Here is a 22,184-nt window from a genome sequence, read left to right as displayed (position 1 = left end):
CTCCAGGGCAAAATACTTCAAAGGAAAAAAGATCCATGGAGAAATTGACATTAAGGTAGAACAGGTAAGTTGGGGCAGGTGGACTTGGGGATCAACTGGCCAGACTGCAACCTGAGTGGTCATTTTTGCATGATGTGGGTGAATCACCAATTTTCTTTCCTTTCCAGGCTGAATTCTCTGATCTCAACCTCGTGGCTCATGCCAATGGTGGATTCTCTGTGGACATGGAAGTTCTTCGGAATGGGGTGAAAGTCATGCGGTGAGTATTGTAAGGGCCAGGAGAAAACTTCCTCTTCAACACCCTGAAGCTTCTCTGAAAAATCAACTAATAAACAGATTAATATGGGAAAAGAAAACAAATTTTATTATTTAATGTGCTGGGAGGGGGCAATGCATGGGGGAATCACAAGAGAGTAATTTCACAATTTCCCAGTGGGGTAGAGATGCTTATATACCTCTCTTCACAAGGAAAGGGAACATGGGGGGTGTAGGAGTAAATGATTTCTAAAGGGACTCAATGAGCTTGGAGAACATACAGTGGCTTGGGACAAAGTCTATTTGGCCCACAGAGCAGACAATGACCAGTAAATTATTGTCTTCAAAATACTGAACAGGACAGAAGTAGAAGACAGTGGTCTGTAACAAAAGTCTGTCCAGGTGTTGACAGACTCCAGTCTTCCTTCCTCTGATATGAGTTAAGTTAATGAAAACTCAGGGAAAGGACTGGAGGTCATTGTCTTCTTCTTTGGTGGGTCCAGACTTTAGGCAGATAAGGAAAACAGCCTCATCCTGTGCTTTGGAGAGTGACAGAGGATTGAGAGACAGGAGGGGGAGAGAGGTCAGAGAGACCTTGAGGCTGCTGCTTTATTCCAGCATGTCAGCGCACCGTATTTGGGGGTAATGGCTTTCTGCACCCCAACAGTATGAAAAGTGTACCTTGGTGTTAGAAAGAGGCATAGGACTCTCTTAAAGCTAGTGGAGAGTCCTCACCTCCTCACCTACCCTTCTGTGAGTAAGAACTTAGGCACAGAATGTGCAGAGATAACTTTTCTTCTGAAGAGCCAAAGATCCCAGCAGACCACAAGCCAAACTTTTCAATTATTAGTTCAACAAATATTTGTTAAGCATCTGCTGCATGCCAAGTGCTGCTCTCAGCACTTTACATTCAACAAATAGTTATTGAGAACCTACTATGTCCCTGCAGCTGTTCTACATGCTATAAGATGAAAAAAAAAAAAAGAAAAGAAAAGAAAAGAAAACCTGCCCTCGTGAAGCTTACATTCTACTGTGGGATACATACAATAAACAAATAAATAAGAAAATGTAAAAGTGCTAAGAAAAAACACAAGGGTACTTCAAAAAGTTTGTGGAAAAATAGAATTAAAAGATAATACAATTGAGAAGAAATTAGACAATAGAAAAATAAAATAAAAATAAATTTTAAAAATTTGAAAGATAATACGAATCTTTCCATGAACTTTTGGGAGTACCTTTGTACAGCAGTAAAGCAGAGGTATGGATTGTTGGCTGGTGGTGGGTCTGCAGTTTGAATAGGGTGGCCTGGTAGCATGAGAGACATTTGAGGAAAGGCCTGAAGGAGATGAAGGAGTGGTCCATGCAGATCTCTAGGGTGGGAATGTTTCAGGCAGGCAGAATAACTTGCCTAGAGGCCCCGAAGCTAGAATTTATTCTGGGCACACACTTTGAGGACAGCTGATCATCTGAGAGGTTGTGACCAGGGAGCTGACATTGCTGAGTGGGTAAGCTGCAAGCTGACCTTGGTGAGGAGGGGAGCAGGTAGGAAAGGCTTAAAGGGGATCACCTGATGGGGAAAGGCGAAAAAGGGTGCACGAGTCACAGGAAATAGCCGGTGCATGTGTGCAGAGGTAAGAAACCACTTTGCAATTTCTGGGAGCTGTGGAGATTGAGAAATTTGGTCTTTGTTCCAAGCACGGTGGGGAGCTTTTGGGGGGACACTCAATACTCCTACTTTGCCGCTCCAGGTCTCTGAAGCCAGACTTCGTGCTGATCCGTCAGCACGCTTTCAGCATGGCACGCAATGGAGACTACCGCAGTTTGGTCATCGGGCTGCAATATGCAGGAATCCCCAGTGTTAACTCTTTGCATTCTGTCTACAACTTCTGTGACAAGCCCTGGGTGGTAAGTGACAGGAGATGTGCTACTGACAGAGCGAGTAGCTCATGTATGCATGTGGGAGCTTGAAGCCACTCTGTGATTTTTGGGAAATGAGGATGTTCAGAAGCTCTGAATCCCAGCCTGAAGACTCCCTCCAAACCAGGGACTTGCTAACACATCTCTCCTGGCTCTCATAGTTTGCCCAGATGGTTCGACTGCACAAGAAACTGGGGACAGAGGAATTCCCTCTAATCGATCAGACCTTCTACCCCAATCACAAAGAGATGGTGAGTGTGGGGGAAATAGAGTGGGCAAGAGGGAAGAGAGTCATAACTAGAGCAATAATATTGCCAATGGTGTGTTAACAATGGTACAGTATCAGAGAGTGCGGCTGGTGTGTGCATGTGGAGGTACGAAGTTGCTTTGTGATAGGGGCTATTAATACCACAAATTTACTTGTGGTTACAAGTGTGAATTACACCATCAATGCCAACATTTATCAGATCCTGTGGCTCGTATTATCTGTCCTTGCCAGTATTAAAAATCCATTTCCAACGTAAATGAACAAAATTTATGTAATTAATCAGATTATGTTACGTATAGAAATCAAGTCTAGAGGCTGGGAAGGGGAGTGGGAGGGGGGATAAGGAGAAGTTGGTTACCAAATATGAAATTACAGCTAGGTAAGAAAAATAAGTTCTAGTGGTGTACAGTAGTGCTAGGCATCTGTAATTAATAATTTATCACATGTTCTCAAATGGCTAGAGGAGAGAAATTCAAATGCTCTCATCACAAAGAAATGATAAATTTTTGTGACAATGGATATGCTAACTACTGATTTGATCATCACACATTGTACACATGTATTAAAATATGACTCTCTACCCCGTAAATATGTATAATTATTATGTCAATTAAAAATAAATTAATTTTTAAAAAAAGAAATCATGTAATTTTACTAATGTTTTTAAATATTCTCCTAATAGAAATTTTATCCATATTTCAAGTTAGGATTGCCAACAAAAATTATCAGTACCAATTTTATAAATAAGATTGTTTACAAATATAAATTGAATCAATGGTTACTATTATCATAAATATAATCACTAATATTACAGATTATCACTAATGTTCCAAATTATCACCAGTACTACAAATTGTTGTTACTGATGTAAATTATGAGTACATGGTGTTATGAAATTAAATTATAGTTCCTAATAGAGATCAAAAAACCATTACTACTATCATCAGAGATTATAGCTATTATTGCAAATTATTATTGATATTACAAATTATACTCTATTATAAGTTATAAATGCCTGTTTTAAATTATACTATACTTAATAATAGAACTCAAATTATCATCACTAATATCATCAAATATAACAACTAATATTGTAATTTATTACCAGCGTTATAAATTAAGTTTATCAATATAAATGATTAGTACCTGTGTTGTGAATTAAGTTATAATTACCAAAAGAAATCAAACTATTAGTACAAACAGTGTAAAATATTGTTACAGATACAAATTATTACCAATGTTATAAATTAAGATTACCAATATAAATTATGAGTACCTATGTTTTGAATTGTCTTATAGTTTCTGATAGAAATCATTACTAATGTGGTTAATGTTCCAACTGCTATTATAAGTGATTACTAATATTAAAGTTCTGATTACTGATATAAACTATTATAACCACAGTTATGAATCAAATTTTAGTTGCAAATGGAAATTGAATCATTGTTACTAATTCCATGAAGTTTTACAGCTAATTATGCAAATTTTTACCAATGTTACAAATTATTTCTGCTCATATAAATAATCACCACCAATTTTATGACTTAAATTACAATTATATATTGGTATTGACCCAGCATTACCAACTTGATTAAATAAACATTGCCACTAATGTTACCAATTCTTACCATGTTACAAATTATGATCATTGATATAAGTTAACAGTATTATGAATTAAGTTTACTTACAGATAAGATCAAATCAATAGTTCCAAGGAAGCCAAGTTTGTTTATCATTATTATTATCCCATGTTCTTTGAGAGACAGTGCAGCAAAATGTGATTAAGAGCATGGATTCTGTAGCCAGAATTTCTATATGGGACTCCTAGCTCCGTAACTTATTAGCTGCCTAACATAAGAAAAGTTCCTTAAACACCCTGCGCCTTAGTTTACTAATCTGCATAATGTGGGTAAATAATATTTCCTGCCTCATAGAGCAGGTACAAAAGTGAAATTATTTTATATATGTAGAGTGGTTAGAACAGTGCATCTGGCATATATTAACTGCTACCTAAGTGTTGGCGAAGTTCCCCTTTTATTCCTAGTTCATTGAGTGTTTTTATCATGAAAGTATGTTGGACTTTGCCAAATGTTTCTTCTGTGTTTATTGACATGATCATGTGGTTTTATTCTATGAATATGGTATATTACATTAATTGATTTTCATGTAGGTTGATAAGTTCATAAGTTTGTTTATGATGTATGTAGATGTAGACATTTTCATTTCTAGGCTAAATCTCGCTTGGTCATAGTGTAAATCCCTTTTATATGTTGTGGGATTCAGTTTGTTAGTATTTTGTTGAGGATTATTGTATCAATATTTATAAGGGACATTGGTCTGTAGTTTTCTTTTCTTATGATGTCTTTGTCTGGTTTGGGCACTGGGTTAATTCTGGCCTTGTAGAATGAATTGAACAATGTTCCCTTCTCTTCTATTTTTGGGAAGATTTTATGAAGATTGCTGTTAATTCTTTTCAAATGTTTGTAAGCCATATCATTCACCAGTGAAGACATCTGGTCCTGGATATTTGTTTGTAGAAAAAAATTTTTTTTAATTCCTGATTCAATATCTTCACTTTTTATAGGTCTATTCAGATTTTCCATTTCTTCTTGAGTCAGTTTTGGTAGTTTGTGTCTTTCTAGGAATTTTTCCATTTCATCTAGGTTATCTAATTTGTTGGCATACAATTGTTCAACTATTCATAATACTCTCATATAATCCTTTTTATTTCTGTGAGGTCAATAGTAATGTTCCCTATTTCATTCCTGATTTTAGTAGTTAGAGTTTTCTGTCTTTTTTTCTTAGTCAAAAGGTTTGTAAATTTTGTTGATCTTTCCAAAGAACCAATTTTTCATCTCATTGGTTTCTCTATCATTTTTCTATTTTCTATGTCATTTATTTCCACTCTAATCTTTATTACTTCTTTCCTTCTGCTTGCTTTGGGCTTAGTTTTCTCTTTTTCTAATTTCTTAAGATGGAAGATTAGGTTATTGATTTTAATATCTTTCTTTTTTTAAAATATAGGCATTTACAACCACAGGCATACCTCAGTGATATTGTGAGTTGAATTCCAGGTCACTGCAATGAAGCAAATATTGCAATAAAGCTAGTCACACAAATTTTTTGGTTTTTCAGTGCATATAAAAGGTTTACACTGTACTGTACTCTATTAAGTATGCAACAGTATGTCTTTAAAAAACGATGTATATACCTTAATTAAAAATGCTAAAAAAAAAAAAGTTGGTGAAATGGTGCCAGTAGAGTTGCTTAACACAGGGTTGGCACAAATCTTCAATTTGTAAAAACCGCAATATCTGCTAAGCACAAAAAGCAAAGTCCAGGGCCGGCCCGTGGCTCACTCGGTAGGGTGAGGTGCTGATAACACCAAGGCCACGGGTTCGGATCCTATATAGGGATGGCTGGTTTGCTCACTGGCTGAGCGTGGTGCTGAAAAAGCAAAGTCCAATAAAACAACGTATGCCTGTATGAATTTCCCTCTAAGCACCTCTTTAGCTGCATTTTTAAAGTTTTGGTATGTTGTGTTTTAACTTTTATTCATCTCAAAATATCTTGTAATTTCCCTTGTGATTTTGTCTTTGACCCATTTGTTATTTAAGAATGTGTTGTTTACTTTCCACATATTTGTAAATTTCCCAAATTTCCTTCTGTTATTGATTTCTAATTTTATTCCATTGTGGCCAGAGATCATACTTTGTGTGATTTCAGTCACTTTACATTTATTAAAATTTGTTTTCTGACTTAATATATAGTCTGTCTGGGAAAATGTCTCATGTGCACTTGGGAAGAATGTATATTCTACTCTTGTAGGGTGCAGTGTTTTATAGATGTCTGTTAGGTCTAATTGATTTATAGTTTGCTCGTGTCTTTCCTTGTTGATCCTCTGTCCAGTTTTATCCATTTTTAAAATGGGGTATTGAAGTCTCCAGCTATTATTGCTGAATTGGCTATTCTTTCTCCAATTTTGCCTACTATTGTTTCATGTATTTGGGGGCTCTGTTGTTAGGTTCATATGTATTTATTGTTGTTATATCTTCTTGAGAGACTGACCCTTTTATCAATACAAAATATCCCTCTTTATTTCTAGTAACAATTTCTGTTTTAAAGTCTATTTTATCTGATATTAGTATAGCCATTCCAGCTCTCTTTTGGTTACTATTTGCATGGTAAATCTTTTTCTATCACTTACTTTCAATTTATTTGTCTTTGAATCTAAAATCTGTGTCTCATAACAGCATATAGTTGGGTTATGTTTTATGTCCATTCTGCCTACCTCTGCCTTTTAATTGGAGTTCATAATTCATTTTCATTAGTGTGATTACTGGTAAGGGAGAATTTATGTCTGCAATTTTCCTATTTGTTTTCTATTTATGTCTTTTTTGTTTCTGTATTTCTTCATTAATGCCTCCTTTTGTGTTAAATAGATATTTTCTAGGATGCCATGTTAATTTTCTTGTTGTTACTTTCCCTATGCTTTTTTAAAAATTATTTATTTAGTGGTTTCCCTGATGATTACTTAATTTATACCATTCTGGCTAAAATTAATACCAAATTAATTTTAATAATATAAAATCTTTGTCTCTATATAGCTTTATTCCCTCACCCCTCCTTTGTGATACAAATTACATCTTTACATATTGTGTTCCCATGAACATAGACTTATAGTTATTGCTTTACTCAGTTGTCTTTTAAATCAGATAGGAGGGAAAAAGTGTTACCAAAAAAATGCATTTATACCATCTTTTATATTTACCTGTATAGTTACCTTTACAGATACTCTTTATTTCTTCATGTAGATTTGAGTTACTTCTACTGACATTTAAGTCTGAAGCACTCCCTTTAGCATTTCTTGTAGGAGAGGTGTGCTAGTGATGAATTATCTCAGTTTTTGTCTACCTGTGAATGTCTTCATTTTTCCTTTTGTGTGTGTGTGTGGCTGGCACAGGGATCCAAACCTTTGACCTTGGTGTTAACAACAACAAGCTGTAACCAAGTGAGCTAACTGGCCAACCCTCTCCTTCATTTTTGAAAGGTAATTTTGCTGGATATAGAATTCTTGGTTGATAGTCTTTTTCTTTCAGCACTTTGAATATGTTGTCCCACTGTCTTCTGGCCTCCAAGGTTTCTGATGAGAAATCAGCTGCTAATCTTATGGAGAATCCCTTGTACTTGACGAATCACTTCTCTCATACTATTTTCAAAATTCTCTCTTTGTCTTTGGCTTTCCTAAGTTTGTTTATGATGTGTCTAGTGTATATCTCTTTGAGTTTATTCTACTTGTAATTCAGTGAGCTTCTTGAATGCATAGATTAATGTTCTTCATCAAACTTGGGAGGTTTGGGGGAGCCATTATTCCTTCAAATATTCTTTCTTGCACCTTTTTATTTACTCCCCCCCCCTTTTGTGTGTGCTGATACCCCTTATGTGTGTGCTGATATACTTGATGGTATTCCACAAGACTCTAAGGCTCTGTTCATTTTGTTATTTTTTTTTTCTTTTTCTTCCTCAAATTGGATAATCTCTACTGACCTATCTTCAAATTCACTGGTTATTTACTCTGTCCACTCAAATCTACTGTTGAGCCCCTCTGGTGAATTTTTCATTTCAGCTATAGTGATTTTCATCTCCAGAACTCCTACTTTTTAATAGTTTGTATCTTTTCCTGATATTCTCTACTTATTAGGACGCCATTTTCATACTTACCTTTAGTTCTATAAACATGGTTTCCTTTAGTTCTTTGAAAATAGTTAAAATCACTAATTTGTAGTTTTTGTCTATTAAGTCCAACATCTGGGCTTCCTTAGGGACAGTGTTCATTGACTGCTTTCTTTTTCCTGTGTTTGGGCTGTACTTTCTTGGTTTTTTTTTTTTTTTTTTCCTTGGTTGCTGGCAGGTAAGAAAATCTGAACCCTTGACCTTAATGTTGTCAACACTGTGCTCTAACCAGAAAACTAAATATTTTAATAATATAATGTTGTCAGTCTTGAAATCAGGTTCTCCTCCCTCCACAGGGTTTGTTTTTGTTGCTCTTTGTTGGTTTTTTTTTTTTAACTGAGTTTCCTCAACTAATTCTGTAAAGTCTACATTCTTTGTCATGTGTGGCCACTGAAGTTTCTGCTCCATTTGCTTAGTGATCAGCTAATGATTGGACAGATATTTCTTTAAACACTGGGAGCCAGTAAGTCTCTCAGTCTTTGCTGATGGGCTCTGTGTGTATGTTGGGGTGTGCTTTTAATGCTCAGGCAGGCTGTTTACAACTTTGCCTTAGCCTTCCCTTCATGATTGTGCAGAGCTTTGAGGTCAGCCAGATATCCTAGGCATGCACACAGCCTGATGCATACTTGTGGGTTTCTAAATTCCTAGGAATAGGTCAGAGCTTTTCAAAGCCTCCTATGGACATCTCATTCATTTTAACTTTTCCTTTTAAGATTTTTGGTCAGCTTATTGTTTCTCTTCAGATAGCTGTTATGTTAGACAATTGCTGCTGATTGTTTTTGGGAAACACCACCAAGAAAAGCTGTTTGCACCAGATGAACTCTGAGTCAGGTCAAATAAAGACAAGCCCTGTGAGTGGGAATATCAGGAAAGTGCCAAACAGGTCAAATAAAAACAGTTCTCTGTGAATAGAATTTTAGAAGAACTCCAACCCTGTTCTGCCTCCTCCAGTGGTTGCTAGGCTACTGGTTTTCACCAGAACTATAGGGCTGTTGGTTTTATCCTCTTATAGAGGTAGGGAGAAGGGGATGGGTACAGGGAAAGTTCAAATGCCACAAGCTTATTGTTCTTAGCAAGATCCATCCATTTTCCTTGAATAAATGCTTCCTGATTTGTAAACCTTTACTCAATTTCCAGGGGACTTGACAAAGTTGATTTTGACAATTTTTGCCATTGTTCTCATTGCTTTTATGGAGAAGAGGATTTTCATAAGCCCTTACTCTGGCATTTCTATTGGCATCACCTCCAGACATATCTTGTTCTTTCCCAGCCCCAGCCCTAGGATAATAGTATTTCAAAGCCAAGATCTGGGAACTAGATGTACTCAGTGCTAGTGGAATGTCCTTGCTTCTAGACCCTTTAATTATATCATTATACAAAGCTAGGAAATGTGTGTGTGTATAAAATTTCATATATGTGTGTGTATATAATTTCATATATATGTATATATAATTCCTTGTGTGTGTGTGTACACACACACACACACACAATGTGTTTATATGGATACCTCCAATTCTAATTGAACACATCACAGGATTTATTCTAGACTTCCCCCTTTTTATATTTATATTTCTCTCCTCTAATAGTGAGAACCCTAGCCTCCAATATCATCAATATGTTCACTCATTTGCTCAATACTGCAATACACAGAAAGTATTTTTAGAGTTATAACACCCGTATCACTGTGAAAAACAAACCTATTAAGGTAAAGCTTGAAATTTGTCTGCCCTTTTTATATCTTTTGACTGAGGGTATGTAGTCAAAGTACTGGATTCAGCAGTTACCTTGTTTAGTTCATTTTATTTCTCATTCACCATGGTTATGTTATTCATTCTATTTCAAATACAGCTTGTTTCTCTTTGTATTAAATTTTATCATTGTAGGTTTTTGTTTTATTTTGTTTTTCACATGGCTGGTACAAGGATCGAACCCTGGACCTTGGTGTTATCAACACCACACTCTAACAAACTGAGCCAACTGGCCAGCCTCTGAATTAAATTTTAGTTTCTTCCCTATCCATGCTGATTTAATTTTATATTTTTAAATGTAAAACATTAGCATGGTTCCAAAAATCAAAATATAAAAAGGCATGCACAGATAAAATTGAAAACCTAGATGAAAATGGGTAATTTCCTAGGGAAACACAGTTTATGAAAGTTGATGCTATTAGAGCTTAACAGACCAATTTCCATAAAAGAAACAGAGAAAGTTACTAAGGAACTACCCTATAAAAAAACATCTGATTCACATATGATTTCACAAGGGAATTCTACTGAACTGTTAGAGATCAGTTAATCCCAATGCCACATAAATTGTTCCAGAGAATAGAAAATAAAGAGAAACTTTCACGTTATTTTTTTAAAGCAACTATAACATTGATAGCATGAAACAGCTTTTTGTGACAGCTACAATGCCACTAGACAATAGGAATTTTTCAGCTCCATTATAATCTTATGGGACCACCGTCATATATGTGGTCCACCGTTGACCAAAATGTCGTTATGCAGTGCATGACTGTACTAAAATTTCATATATGTGTGGGGCAGGTTCTGGACTCTCTGTTCTATTCCACTGGTCACTTTCTCTATACCTGCACCAATGCCACACTATCTTAATGACATTTTCTCATTAATTCCTCATATCCACTAGGGCAGTCACATCTCCTGGCTGTTCTGTAGCTGTGTAGAGACTGTTTTTGTCAGGGACAGAGAGAACAGGGCTTCAGAGGCCAAGAAGAAGATGGAGTTAATGGTGTGTGTGGCAGAGGCATTGGACTCCCCACAGGCCAGCTTGCCACCCCTATTTCCCCTTTTGTCCCCCACCCCACTGTGCAGCATGGAGGGGCAAAAGCTAGGCCTGGATTTGGAGGAGCAGTCTTCCCCCAGCCTGTACTTTGAAGCTTTGCTGAGATGCCCAGCCTCTATCACGAGGTGGGAGACTCTGGCTCTGACACCCCGTCTATCCCCACCCGGGTTGTAGGCTGCCAGGCATCCTCGCTGGGGGCCAGCTCAGTTGTGTCTAAATAGTTAGGTGGGGGGTGGAGAGACATGAGAAGAACCTGTTAAGCACAGTTTAACTTCATTCCCGCTTCCCTAGCCTGTGATCCACTCGTGTCAGCCTGATCATTCAGACCTTGGGTGGGGTGTGTGTGTGTTCATGGCTTCATGTTCTTGCCAGTGCTCAGAGAAGCACAGGCTCCAGGGATACTGTGCAAGGTTGGGATTTGCAGGGGAGGCAGGGAGCCCCTGGAGGTGGTTGAGGCAGAGCCTCCCTTGCATGCTTTTCCTCATAGTTTCCACTCCTAAAAGAGAAGGGCAGCGGGAACTAAGGCCATGGAATGGGGAGGCTACACAGGGAATAGTAAAGGGAATCACAAGCAGAGAGAGAGCAGTGAGGTGTGGGGAGCAGGGAGCTGGGGAGGAGCAGGGATTGAGAGTAGGGAACCTGCAGCAAGAGAGGGGCAGGGAGGAGGGAGCGGGGAAGGGGGCATGGAAGAGGAAGTAGGAACAGCCAGGGCAGCAGGGCACAGTGGCAGCCTTTCCTGTAGATAATCAGGAAGCCGTTTCTAGGCTCCACTCCCCCAGCACCTTCCAAGGATACACCCCTCACCTCATGAAGTGCACATTACCATCTCCTAAAAGCCTGGAGGGGACAGAGGCCATGCCCTGAGGGTCAGTGTAATGTGACCAGATGTCCCTTGGCTAGGCCATAACTGTGATCCCCATGTGGCCAGTTCCAAAGATTCAAGACACTATGAGTTGGGAATAGAATTTGCTGTGATGGTCCGAAATTGGGAATACAGTATCCTGGGGCCAGGGGGCACTTGGTGGGGAGAATGCCCCTGGGACAGGGATTCTTTGTTCCAGGGCTGGTGTGAAGGGAGGCCTGAGGGTGAAAAGTCTATATGGGGTGGGGACAGGTTGGCTGAACTGCAATGAGAAATTCCTAAAGGGGAGCCTCTCCTCGTGGATGTTACCACAGTTTTTCTTGGTGGACATGTAGATAGATATAACTGCATTGCTCTTTATTTTGGGGGGCTGCAGGACCCTGTTAGGAGCCTTAATTGTCTGTGAGGTGGAAAAGAGAGGGGACATTGGGACTGAGGAGCATTTACGGGGTGAGGAGCTGGAGTCTTAGTATCACATCAATAGCTTTTGGGTCTCAGAGACCTACCCCATTCCTTCAGGCAGAGCAGGATCAGGGCCTTGTATTTCGGTGGGGAGACAGGCATGGGGTAGAGGTAGGCAGGGTACGCTGGTGACATTGAAATACTGCTGCATTGTATCAGTGAGGAGCATGAGCTGCAGGAATTCAGCCACGAGGACCAGGGGTGGGAGAAATGTGTCAGGGGACCCGTTTGAGTTCAGGCATTCAAGATTTTCCTCATCCCCAGGACTCCTGAAAGCAAGTTTGCAGAGCTCCTCTCCTCGCTCTACCACCTCAGGGGGCTATGTCCACCCTTCTGTAACCTCCCTGTGAGCCCCCTGTGGAGTCCCCTCTGAGGTCTTCTGAGACACTTACCCATGCTCACACTTAGCCATGTCTGAGTTACAATGAACAGTGTGAATGACCTGCCTAAGGGTGGTCACAGACAGTGCCAGGAGCAAAGCAGCAGCCAGCAGGAAGGTGGGATTCATGGCAGGAGCCTGAGGGACACGGGAGGGGTTGAAGCATGACATTTCCCTGGCCCAGTTCAAGAGGATTTGGGAGCATCTACCTAACACTATTGCTTTTTAGGGGCTTGGGGTCAGGGGGAGGCTCCCATGGCCTGGTGGGGGAAAGGACGCTGAGTTGGGGGCCTGCCTCCATCAGGCGGAGCTGTAGCTCTCCACAAAGGTTCAGCAGGAGGCCCGAGCTCAGTAGAGGGTACATTGGCAACAACAGGGAGATGCAGCCCGGGAACCCCTTCCCATGTGAACCCCACGCTCTACTTCACTCTCTCCACACATCATCCCTCCAGCCTTCTACTGGAGCGGGGAATTGATAGTTGGGAGTGTGTCTAGGGCTCTAAGAACTTCTCATGTAGACTTTCAACCAATCTTCTTTTTTAAAACTCAGGCTTTACCCCCACATCCAGAGAGAGCTTGTGCCCTCATCCTTTCCCTTGGTGGGGGGCTCGACACTGCAACTGGGGTTGGTCCCCAGATTTCACCACTGCTGGCCCAGGAGGTGTCCAGAGCTGGGTACTGAGATGCAGGTGTCAGTCAACATTAATAAAAATGAAGGACTGGTCTTATATAAATTGACCTCTGCATATGTCATTGGGTAGTGGGGACAGGTTTCACCACATGGGGTAATATTTTGAGAGTTGTTCTAACAGGGGGATTTTCGAACTGGAAATATCCAAAGATGGAGAAATGTGTCAATGGGGGATCAATCAATAGGGAGTATACGGATGGGTGGGTTTTTATGAACGGAAAGACTTTCAAGCAGGCTTATCGGTGAGATAGATATCAGTGGTAGGTATTTCTGAATGGGAAGATTTGACAAGAGGGCTCATAAGTGACAGCATTTTGTCCCCCTCTCTCTCTCTCTCTCTTTTTTTTTTTTTTTTTTTTTTTTGGTGGCTGGCCAGTACAGGGATTGAACCCTGGACCTTGGTGTTATCGGTACCACGTTCTAACCAACCGAGCTAACCAGCCAGCCTAGTGAGAGCATTTTGATGGGCACGTCTAAATGGGGAGATTTATCATTCCTAGTAGACAACAGAGATATACACCAGTGGTCGAGGCGTGTGAATGGGAAGATTTGCCAGTAAAGATTGTCAGTGGGAATTATGTCAGAAAGATATTTATGAATAGAGAGATTTGTCAACTGGGGATATGCCAATGGATGGGTAGTTATGAAGAAAGATATTTGTCACTGGAGTCCATCAGCAGGCAATAGATTGCTGCTGAGTATTTGTGAATGGGGAGATTTGTCAATGGAGGTGATCAATGGGGAGATGTTAATGGAATATTTATGAATAAGATATTCTGGACTGGCTGGTTAGCTCAGTTGGTTACAGCATGGTGTTATAACACCAAAAAGGTTAAGGGTTCAGATTCCCATACCGGCCAGCTGTCAAAAAAAAAAAAAAAAAAAAAAATTCTTAGTGGGGTATTTGTGAAAAAGGGGATTTGTCACAGTGAGGAGAAGGGACTTTTCAAAGGAAGGATTTACCAAGGGCGTGGGGATTTGTCATCTGTAGTCTTGGCAATAGCAAAGATTTATAAACGTGGGGATTCGTCCACAGTGAGGGCTGCATGGTTGCGAACGTTATCACTGAGGAGGGGATGATTTTCCTCAGAAGTCTTTGAAAAGTTATAAATTAAATTATAGTTACCCTAACTACTACTTATAAGTGCTATTTGCCTAGTCCTGTCCCAGGCACTTCACATGTACCACCTCACTTAATATGCACATTGTCCCTGTTGAGTTAGACAATCTTTTCATCCCTATTTTACAAATGTGGAAACGGAAGTGCAGAAAGGTGATATGATTTCCCCAAGGACACACGGAGCTAGGACATGGAAGGGGCAGGATTTTATTGTTATGAGAGTTTTATGTGTTTGGCCCGAAAAATATCCAAGGGTTGAATACATCCAGTAACCATCCTCCAACCCTAGCACAGACCTCTGAAGGGTTCTGGGTAGGGGCTGTGATGCTCATATTTTAGGGAGAAGGACTGAGACTCGGGTGAGGGAAGGGCCAGTCCCCAGGCTACCCACCGAGCTGGGCCCCACGCTGCAACCTCGTGCGCTGTGACCCCACGTGCTTCCTCTCAGCCGTCAGTCTCTCCCGAATGGAGATGCACACAGACACACTGAGTGCTGGGGTGAGGGCACTCGCTTTATTCACTTCAGCGGATTTTCTAGAAGAGTGATGAGGGGAACGGTGATCTCAGAACTACAGATACTACCAGGTGCTCATGCTAAGTCTCCAAGGGAGGTGGCCTTGGATGCTGTTCTGGACTGTGCATTACCTGAGGTATTGGTCATCTGTGTCCATGTCGCATGGAATCTTGGTCCAGGGCCCATGTGCAGGGTGCACAGGTCAGCAAGAGAATGGCCTCCACACTGAGGTCCATCCTTCTCCTGTCTATTAGTCTGTTTTTTGTTGATTATAAGAGAATACCTGAAACTGGGTGAATTATAGAAGAACAGGATTTATTTCTTACAGTGTTGGAGGCTGGGAAGTCCAAGGTCAAGTGGGTGCATCTGGTGAGGCCCTTCTTCCTGGTGGGGACTTTCTACAGATACCCGGCAACACAGGGTATCACATAGCAAGGGCTGAGCAAGAGCACCCACTAACATGCTTCTTCCTGTCCTTATAAAGCCATAAGTGCCACTCCCATGATAACCCACCTATCCATTAACCAATTAATTTATTAATCCATGAGTGGATTAATCCATTCATGAGGGCTCTGATCCAATCACGCCCCACCTTTCAAATACCATAGTCTGAATTCCCACCCTCTTAACACCGTTACAATAGGGATCAAGCTTCAATGAGTTTTGGGGGGACATTCAAACCATAGCACCCTGCCACCTTCTATTTTACCTTCCTCAGGGGTTAGAAAAGCTGAGGTCTCAGGGAATGGGCCTTGAGTTCAGGGAACAGCTTAAGAGCACAGGGAGCTGATACTAGGGTGTGGTGAGTTGTCAAGAGCTGCCAAACTCTTGGAGGTAGCTGAGGGAATAGCAACAAGGTCACCAGGGCCAAACCAGGACCCAGGCCCTTCCCCTACAGTTGCACCCATTAGCAAAGGTTGCCATTCGTCCCTTTTGGTGGACAGAGTTCAGACCCTCCCAGGGCATAACCGAGATGGCGATGTTGATGTAGAAATTGTTGTCATGGTGGGTATTCCCCGCTCAGGTGGATAAGTATTGGGTGCTCAAAAATTGCCCATCCTGATCTGGGACATAATTTGGGACCTGGGGGACCCTCCTGGAGTCAAAAGGCTCTGAGACAGAAACACGGAGGATCCAGGGGGCATCTCTTGGTGACCTAAAATGCCCTGGAGGAGACCTGGGTTCTTATGGTAGAAGCAGTGGAGAGTCTGAGTTGGGGAATTGGGGGGTTCTTTTCTTCACCAAAGAAGATATATTGGAGCCTTTTCCAAGCAGATTCAGGTCAACAGGACACTTAGGTGTTCTACTGAATGTTTGCACCGATCTGCAATTCTGATTCCTAGGAGCTTTGCTTGAGCCAGGGCCTTTGGAGTATAAGGGGCAGGAGCCAGGGACTGGGAAGGGCCCTGAGGGGCCTGGGTTCAGGTGTGGGAGCAGGAAGACCTAAGGAAGGGAGTGTTTGGAGCATCTCTTGCTCAGGTTTTATGAAGATGAGCCAGAAAGGTGAGGGTCAGGTCTTGAGACCCCAGTTTGGGTGAGGGAACAGCTGAGTAGGGGAGGTGTGTGGAGGGTGTAGGCTGGCGTACCTGGTTGTTCTTGATTTTGAGCCCTACCTGCATTTCATTGCTGTCAATGTTTCCTTCAGAGTTGGTCAGAGGAGTGGGAGGAGGAGAGTTGGGGGAAGAGGAGAGCAGAGCTTGGGGATTTCCACATCAGACCTTCTCCCCATCCCATCTCTCCAAGGGTGAGGACAGTAACACCTGCAGGTTCGGGTGGGGTGTCCTCACTGGACAGCATCAGGACAATGCCTGAGGCGATGAGGAGAGCTGTTTGCCATTTGTCAATGAGTTTGTCAACTGGCAACATAGAGGAATTTGCCAGTGAGGTAGTGATTTGTCAGCAGTGGGGTAGTTTGTTAACTAGAGAGTCCTGGGCAAATAAGAATTGTAAGTTAGTACAGAAAAATGTTTTAAAGTATTGAGAAGAGAAATTATTCAAAAAGTTATAGTTGATAGAGCAGGTTAAATGACCATTAGTGATGTCGCAGATCACCAGCACTAATGCCAGTGTCCAGAACGCATCCCTAACCCCCGTAGCATTGCTCCCGGGGTGCTCCCACCAGGTCATCAGTGACATGGATTTGTTCCCAAAGCATTACACCAGGACAGTGTCTGCTGGGTGGTAGTTCTTTATTTTGTCATCTGGGAGAAAGAAAGACGGGAGCGGGAAGGGACCAAATGCTATGCAGGCTTCAGCTTCCAAGGGGGGCATGGGGCAGGATTTAGGCCCCCTGGTACCGCAGGGACTTCCAGGTGCACATCCCTGGCTTCTCTGGCAGGCAGGCAAGGTGGCGGCTCTGGAAGCCCTTCTCAGAGCCCTGGAGGAGCTGGTCAGTCCACAAGCAATGAGTGTTATTCTCCAGTACACAGGGGATGGATGAGCAGGGAAACACCTGGAGGGGAGGAGGGAGGCACACCTAAGGGCTTCTCCTCTTACCCCTACCGCCCCTGTGGAGCAGAACTTCCCCTCCTCAGCTTTCTTCTTCTTCTATTTTTTTTTTTTTTGGCAGCTGGCCCATACAGGTATCTAACCCTGAAACTTGGTGTTATCACCACCATGCTCTAACCAACTGAGCTAACCGGCCAGCCCCTCCCCTCCTCAGCTTTCAGCATTGGGCAGCTGGGGAGACTTGGTGGCACCCCATCTTGAGTACATTCCCAAGAACAACTCCTCCCACTGGGGGAACAGATATTGGGCTCTGCAGGGGTGACAGTAAGCCAGCAAAAGGATTAATGTCCTGGAATGGTGGTTGGGGAAGTCACTGGGAGTCAGTCAGGTAGGTCTCCTGGGGAATTGTCTCATAGGGCAGGGAATAACTGGCAGTAGTAGGTTAGCAGGTAGGGAGCTTTAGCATAGGAATAGCCAGTGGGGCTCTGAGACAGTCACTGGGGTCAAAGGACATTCAGGGCCATCAGGAAATTGTCTTGGAACAGCCAGAAGGTCAATGTTATGCTCCCTGGTGTCTGGAACAGTCAGAGCTGCAGGGCAACAATCAGATGTGCTGAGGAAGAGTTTAGGGAACAGCACTTTGGGTTCTTGGAGGACATTCTAGGGAAGCAAGAAACAATCCCCAGGGGTTCAGAAACAGTGGGACTACAGAATAGTCACAAGGGAGAGCCAGAGGGACAGGGAACAGCCAGAAGGTCCAGGGAACGGGCAATCCCAAAGTATCAGACACGGGGCAAGGGAACTACCAGAATTTCCAAGGGAACAGTTTGGGGGAATGGCAAGAGAGATCAGGGACAGCCCTCATGTTTGGGGAGCAGCCACAGGCACAAGGAATAGTCAGAGGAACCAAGAAACAAGCCCACGGTTTGGCGAAGACCCCAGGAAAGATCTCCAGGTGGAGGGCGGGGCTCAGGCACTCACTGTGCATTCCTTGCAGCCAGCAGCGTAGGCCTTGATGAAGCCCCGGCGCTGAGCAAAGCTCAGACTGTTCCAGGGCTCCACAAAACTGCACGTGGTGATGTGCAAGTGCCCGTTCTGCAGTTTTCCTGGAGGCAGGGAGGAAACCAACAGGCAGTTTTTGATTGGCTGGGCCAGGGGCAAGATGGCGCCTGATTGGTGTCTTTGGCGCACAGACCCCGTTGGGCAAAGGCCCGGCCTTCTGATTGGCTGAAACTGGGGCGATGGACACTTCACACGGGACCCTGCCCCTCCGAGCCGCGCCCCCTGCGGTTGCTAGGCAGCGTCTGCGGGCCCGGCTGGCGTGGCACAGGGCGAGGGGGCGGGGTCTCACCAGCGATGAGAAACTCCTCGCTGCGGTTCTGGGATCTGTGGACGTATCCGCAGACGCTCTCCATGGCGGGGGTGTAGACAAACCGGATGTCAGCGGTCTCTCCCAAGGCGTCGAACCCTTTGAACATCTGTTGATGGATGAGGGGAAGAGTCTCTTTTACTGACATAATCCTCCCACTCCACGTTCTTCCCTGAAGTCATACAGCATCCCCACAGCACAGCCAAATTCCTCGCCAACCGATGGCAAGAGGCTTCTATTTTGACGAGGAGGAAGATGTTAGGAACCGCTGGGGAAGGGGCAGGAGGGCTACCTTGATCATCTTGATCTCATAACGCTGTAGTAAGGTGGTCTGGTTGATTTCGCTCCCCACAAACTTGGCCCTGATGACTGCAGGAGAGGAGGTGAAAAAAGTCAAATGGGCTGCATGAACCAATAAAAATAAAATAAAGATCAAAATAATACCAGCAAAGCACATATGTAAATATGGATTACTGGGTGCCAGACACTGACTTACACATTTGTTAATTGATTCATCTATATACTGTCTACTCTTTGCCAGGCACCGCTTTAAGCCTTTTTCATTCACTCAACAAATACTTTGTAGCGTCTACTGTGTGCCACGCACTGTTCTGAGTGTTAGCAACACAACAGTGAACAAAACACAGAAATCCCTTCCCTTGCGGAGCTCACTTTCTAGCCAAGAGGAGACAGACTAAGAACACAATAAGTAAGTATATGGAATGTTAGAAGGTATTAAGTGTGATGGGGAATTACAGAGCTGGGTAAGGGGGTGACAAAGATTCTTCGCTTGACCAAACTTTAGGCAGGCTCCTGAACCTTCTCCAAGGCCTATCTGTGCACTTTCTTGGAAAATCCATTTTTAGCTAGAACCCTGCTAAGTCACCCTCACCCCCCCCCTTGATATCTGATCACATCAGTTTCCTCGTCCTCCATCCTCAAGTAATCTCTGATCACGTTGGCCTGTCTTCAGCTACACTTGTCCACGCTGTATTTGGAGGTGAGCCTGATCTCTATCCCACTGCAAAATCCCACTGCAGTGGTCCCTATACTTATCATGATGGTCCTGAATAAACTCTAACTTACTGTGCTTTCACGAGTATCATTGAATAATTTTCCTTTAACAACGGATCAGGAGTACTAGGGGATAGGGGTTAAAATTTTGAACAGGGTGGTCAGGGAATGCCACCCTCAGAAGGTAATGTTTGAGGCGGCTACCCATGTGGATACCTAGGGGGAAGGGTGTACCAGGCAGAGGGAGCAGCCAGCACAAAGGCCCCGAGGTGGGCTTGGACCTGGTGTACTTGAGGCAGCGTGAGGGTGCCGGTGTGGCTAAAGCAGAGTAAGTGCAGGGGTGAATGGAACTGTTCTGGAGGTAGACACCATCGCCAGCCCCACTGGACTGAGAGGGGAGCCAAAGTAGAATGTATGGGCGGGGTGGGGTCCAGACTCACCGACGTCAGAGCTGCAGAAGGACATCTGTGGGTGGGGTGGGGCGCAGGAGCAGGCCCTGCTGGGGGCTACCAGCCACAGCAGCAACAGGAGGCCAGAGGACAGGGGCGCAAAGGGGGCCATGGTGGGTTCTGTGGAGGAGGAGGATGTCAGGCGGCCCCCCAGCCCAACTGATCTGCTGACCTGGGCAGCCTGGACGGGAATTAAGGGACTGACTCTGCGCTTGAAGGGTTGGGGAATTGGGGGATTTTAAGGGGGTTGTGGAGCCCAGAAGAGTTTAGAGGTTTAGAGAGTTGGAGAGTTTAGGGGTTTGCAGAGTTCAAGTGATTTGGGGGACTGGGTGAGCTGGGGGATTATGGGGTTGTGGCATTTGGTGAATAGGGGGCTGGAGTAGTTTGATGCTCAAAGAGGGTTGGGAAAGTATGGAGGTTGAGGAGTTTGAGGGTGAGGAATTTGGGGTTGGGGGTCTGAAGAAGTTTGGGAGAAGTTGGGAGTTTAGGGGTTGTGCATATTGAGAGATATAGGGGGCTGGGAGAACTTAGGGAGGTTGAGGAATTTGGAGCGGATGGGGGATTTAGAGAGCTGGGGGAGTCTGGAGGTTCAAGGGGTTGGGGAATTTGGGGGCTTAAGGCAATGGGGGTACTTCAGGCATTTGGGGGCAGAGGAAGTTTTGTGGTTTAGGGGGTTGGGAATTGAGGAGTTTGGGGGATTTGGGAGCTAGAGAAGTTTAGGGAGCTGCGGGGTTTGGGGATAGGGATTTAGAGGACAATGAAGGAATGTGGGGGAGTTGGCAGGTTGGGAGGCTTTTGTGGTATTAGGGGCTCATGGGTTTGGGGCAGTTGGGGATGGATGTCAGGGGCTGAGGGAGTTTGGACTGTCGAGGTCCGGGAGCAGTTCCAGCCCCCCGCCCTCTTCCCCCTTGACCAGCCCAGGGTCCTGGTACCCGCAGGCCAGGCTGAGCAGCCGGGCACCCGGCACGGAACGGACGTGCCAGGTGGGCAGCGCACCAGCTCCAGCCCAGCTTACCTCTGGTGTCTCTCTAGGCGGTAGATCAGAGGCGATGGCGGCAGAACCGGAGCGCTACAAGATAAATGTCCACGCGAGGGGCGGGGCTGTAGGGCGGGGGCGGCAGCCGTGCGGAAACCACAGGCCTCCAGGCTTCCTGGATGCATTACTCATCCGCCCACCGTCAGCGCCGAAGCCAAGGGGCGGATGGAAGATTCACCCTCCTCCCCTTCTCCCCGCTGGACTTCTCCCTGAGTCCCCCTCCCCCATCTCCACGGCGTGCCCCATTCCTTCCAGGCAGCTTCAATGGCGAGCTTATAGGCAGGATTCCCCCCAATCCAACCCCCTAAAGTCTCCAATGTCCCTGCAGAGTCGATCCAATCACCCGCTCCCCATGGCTGAAGCCCGAATTAGTTCATTCCTTCAACATTTGTTGTGCATCTACTGTGTGCCAAGCACACAAAAATCCCTTTCCTGGTATGTCTGACATTCTGCGCAGGGGTGGCAGAGAGGAAACAAATTAAGTAGAAGCAGTGGAGGGAGATAAGGCTGGTGAAGGAGGGAGGAATATAAGGTGGGGAAACTGAGGCACGGAGTGGTTAAGTGACTTATCCAAGATCACAGAGTTAATAAGTGGTAGAACTGAGGCTGAAACTCAGGTGGCAGGGAGCCAGAGCCTGGTCTTAACCTTTCTCAAAAAACACAGGCAAATAGCATTTAAATAGCACCGACTGTGTACCGGTACTCAGCATAATTTATCTCACTTAAAAGCTCACAGGAAGCCTCTGAGGTGGGTGCCAGTATTATTCCCATTTTACAGATGAGGAAATGTGACGGACTGAAGAACTTTCCCGGACTCACAGGGCATGGCTGGGATTCGAACCTAGCTAACTGGCGCCAAGAT

The 22,184-nt window shown here is 43.8% G+C and overlaps 2 protein-coding genes across 3 annotated transcripts in view; one reads left to right on the top strand and one right to left on the bottom strand.

The window, feature by feature from the left end:
* Nucleotides 1–22,184, top strand: part of SYN1 (synapsin I) — a 41,156-nt gene that overhangs the window by 11,126 nt on the left and 7,846 nt on the right. For both annotated transcript variants that reach the window (XM_063082967.1, XM_063082968.1), the window contains exons 2-5: nt 7–64; nt 168–259; nt 2,004–2,160; nt 2,334–2,423. In XM_063082967.1, the coding sequence (XP_062939037.1) occupies nt 7–64; nt 168–259; nt 2,004–2,160; nt 2,334–2,423 (397 nt within the window). The remainder of the gene's footprint in view (nt 1–6; nt 65–167; nt 260–2,003; nt 2,161–2,333; nt 2,424–22,184) is intronic.
* Nucleotides 17,179–21,348, bottom strand: TIMP1 (TIMP metallopeptidase inhibitor 1). Its single transcript, XM_063084022.1, has 6 exons — nt 21,302–21,348; nt 20,278–20,406; nt 19,116–19,192; nt 18,806–18,932; nt 18,436–18,560; nt 17,179–17,458 (listed from the first exon to the last, which is right to left on the bottom strand). The coding sequence occupies exons 2-6, from the start codon at nt 20,396–20,398 to the stop codon at nt 17,288–17,290; spliced, it is 621 nt and encodes a 206-aa protein (XP_062940092.1). The 5' UTR covers nt 20,399–20,406; nt 21,302–21,348; the 3' UTR covers nt 17,179–17,287.

The sequence above is a fragment of the Cynocephalus volans genome, chromosome X (genome assembly GCF_027409185.1).
Source record: "Cynocephalus volans isolate mCynVol1 chromosome X, mCynVol1.pri, whole genome shotgun sequence".
Taxonomy (NCBI): domain Eukaryota; kingdom Metazoa; phylum Chordata; class Mammalia; order Dermoptera; family Cynocephalidae; genus Cynocephalus; species Cynocephalus volans.
This window is presented reverse-complemented; position numbering and strand designations above follow the sequence as displayed.

Bases quoted from the DNA above. Each gene is read 5' to 3' on its own strand.
- TIMP1 (XM_063084022.1), bottom strand. From the start codon at position 20,398: ATGGCCCCCTTTGCGCCCCTGTCCTCTGGCCTCCTGTTGCTGCTGTGG. The intron at 18,933-19,115 runs GTAGCCCTCCTG...ATCCATCAACAG, and splicing joins ATGAGATCAAGATGATCAAG to ATGTTCAAAGGGTTCGACGC. The intron at 18,561-18,805 runs GTGAGACCCCGC...CCCTGCCTCCAG, and splicing joins CGAGGAGTTTCTCATCGCTG to GAAAACTGCAGAACGGGCAC.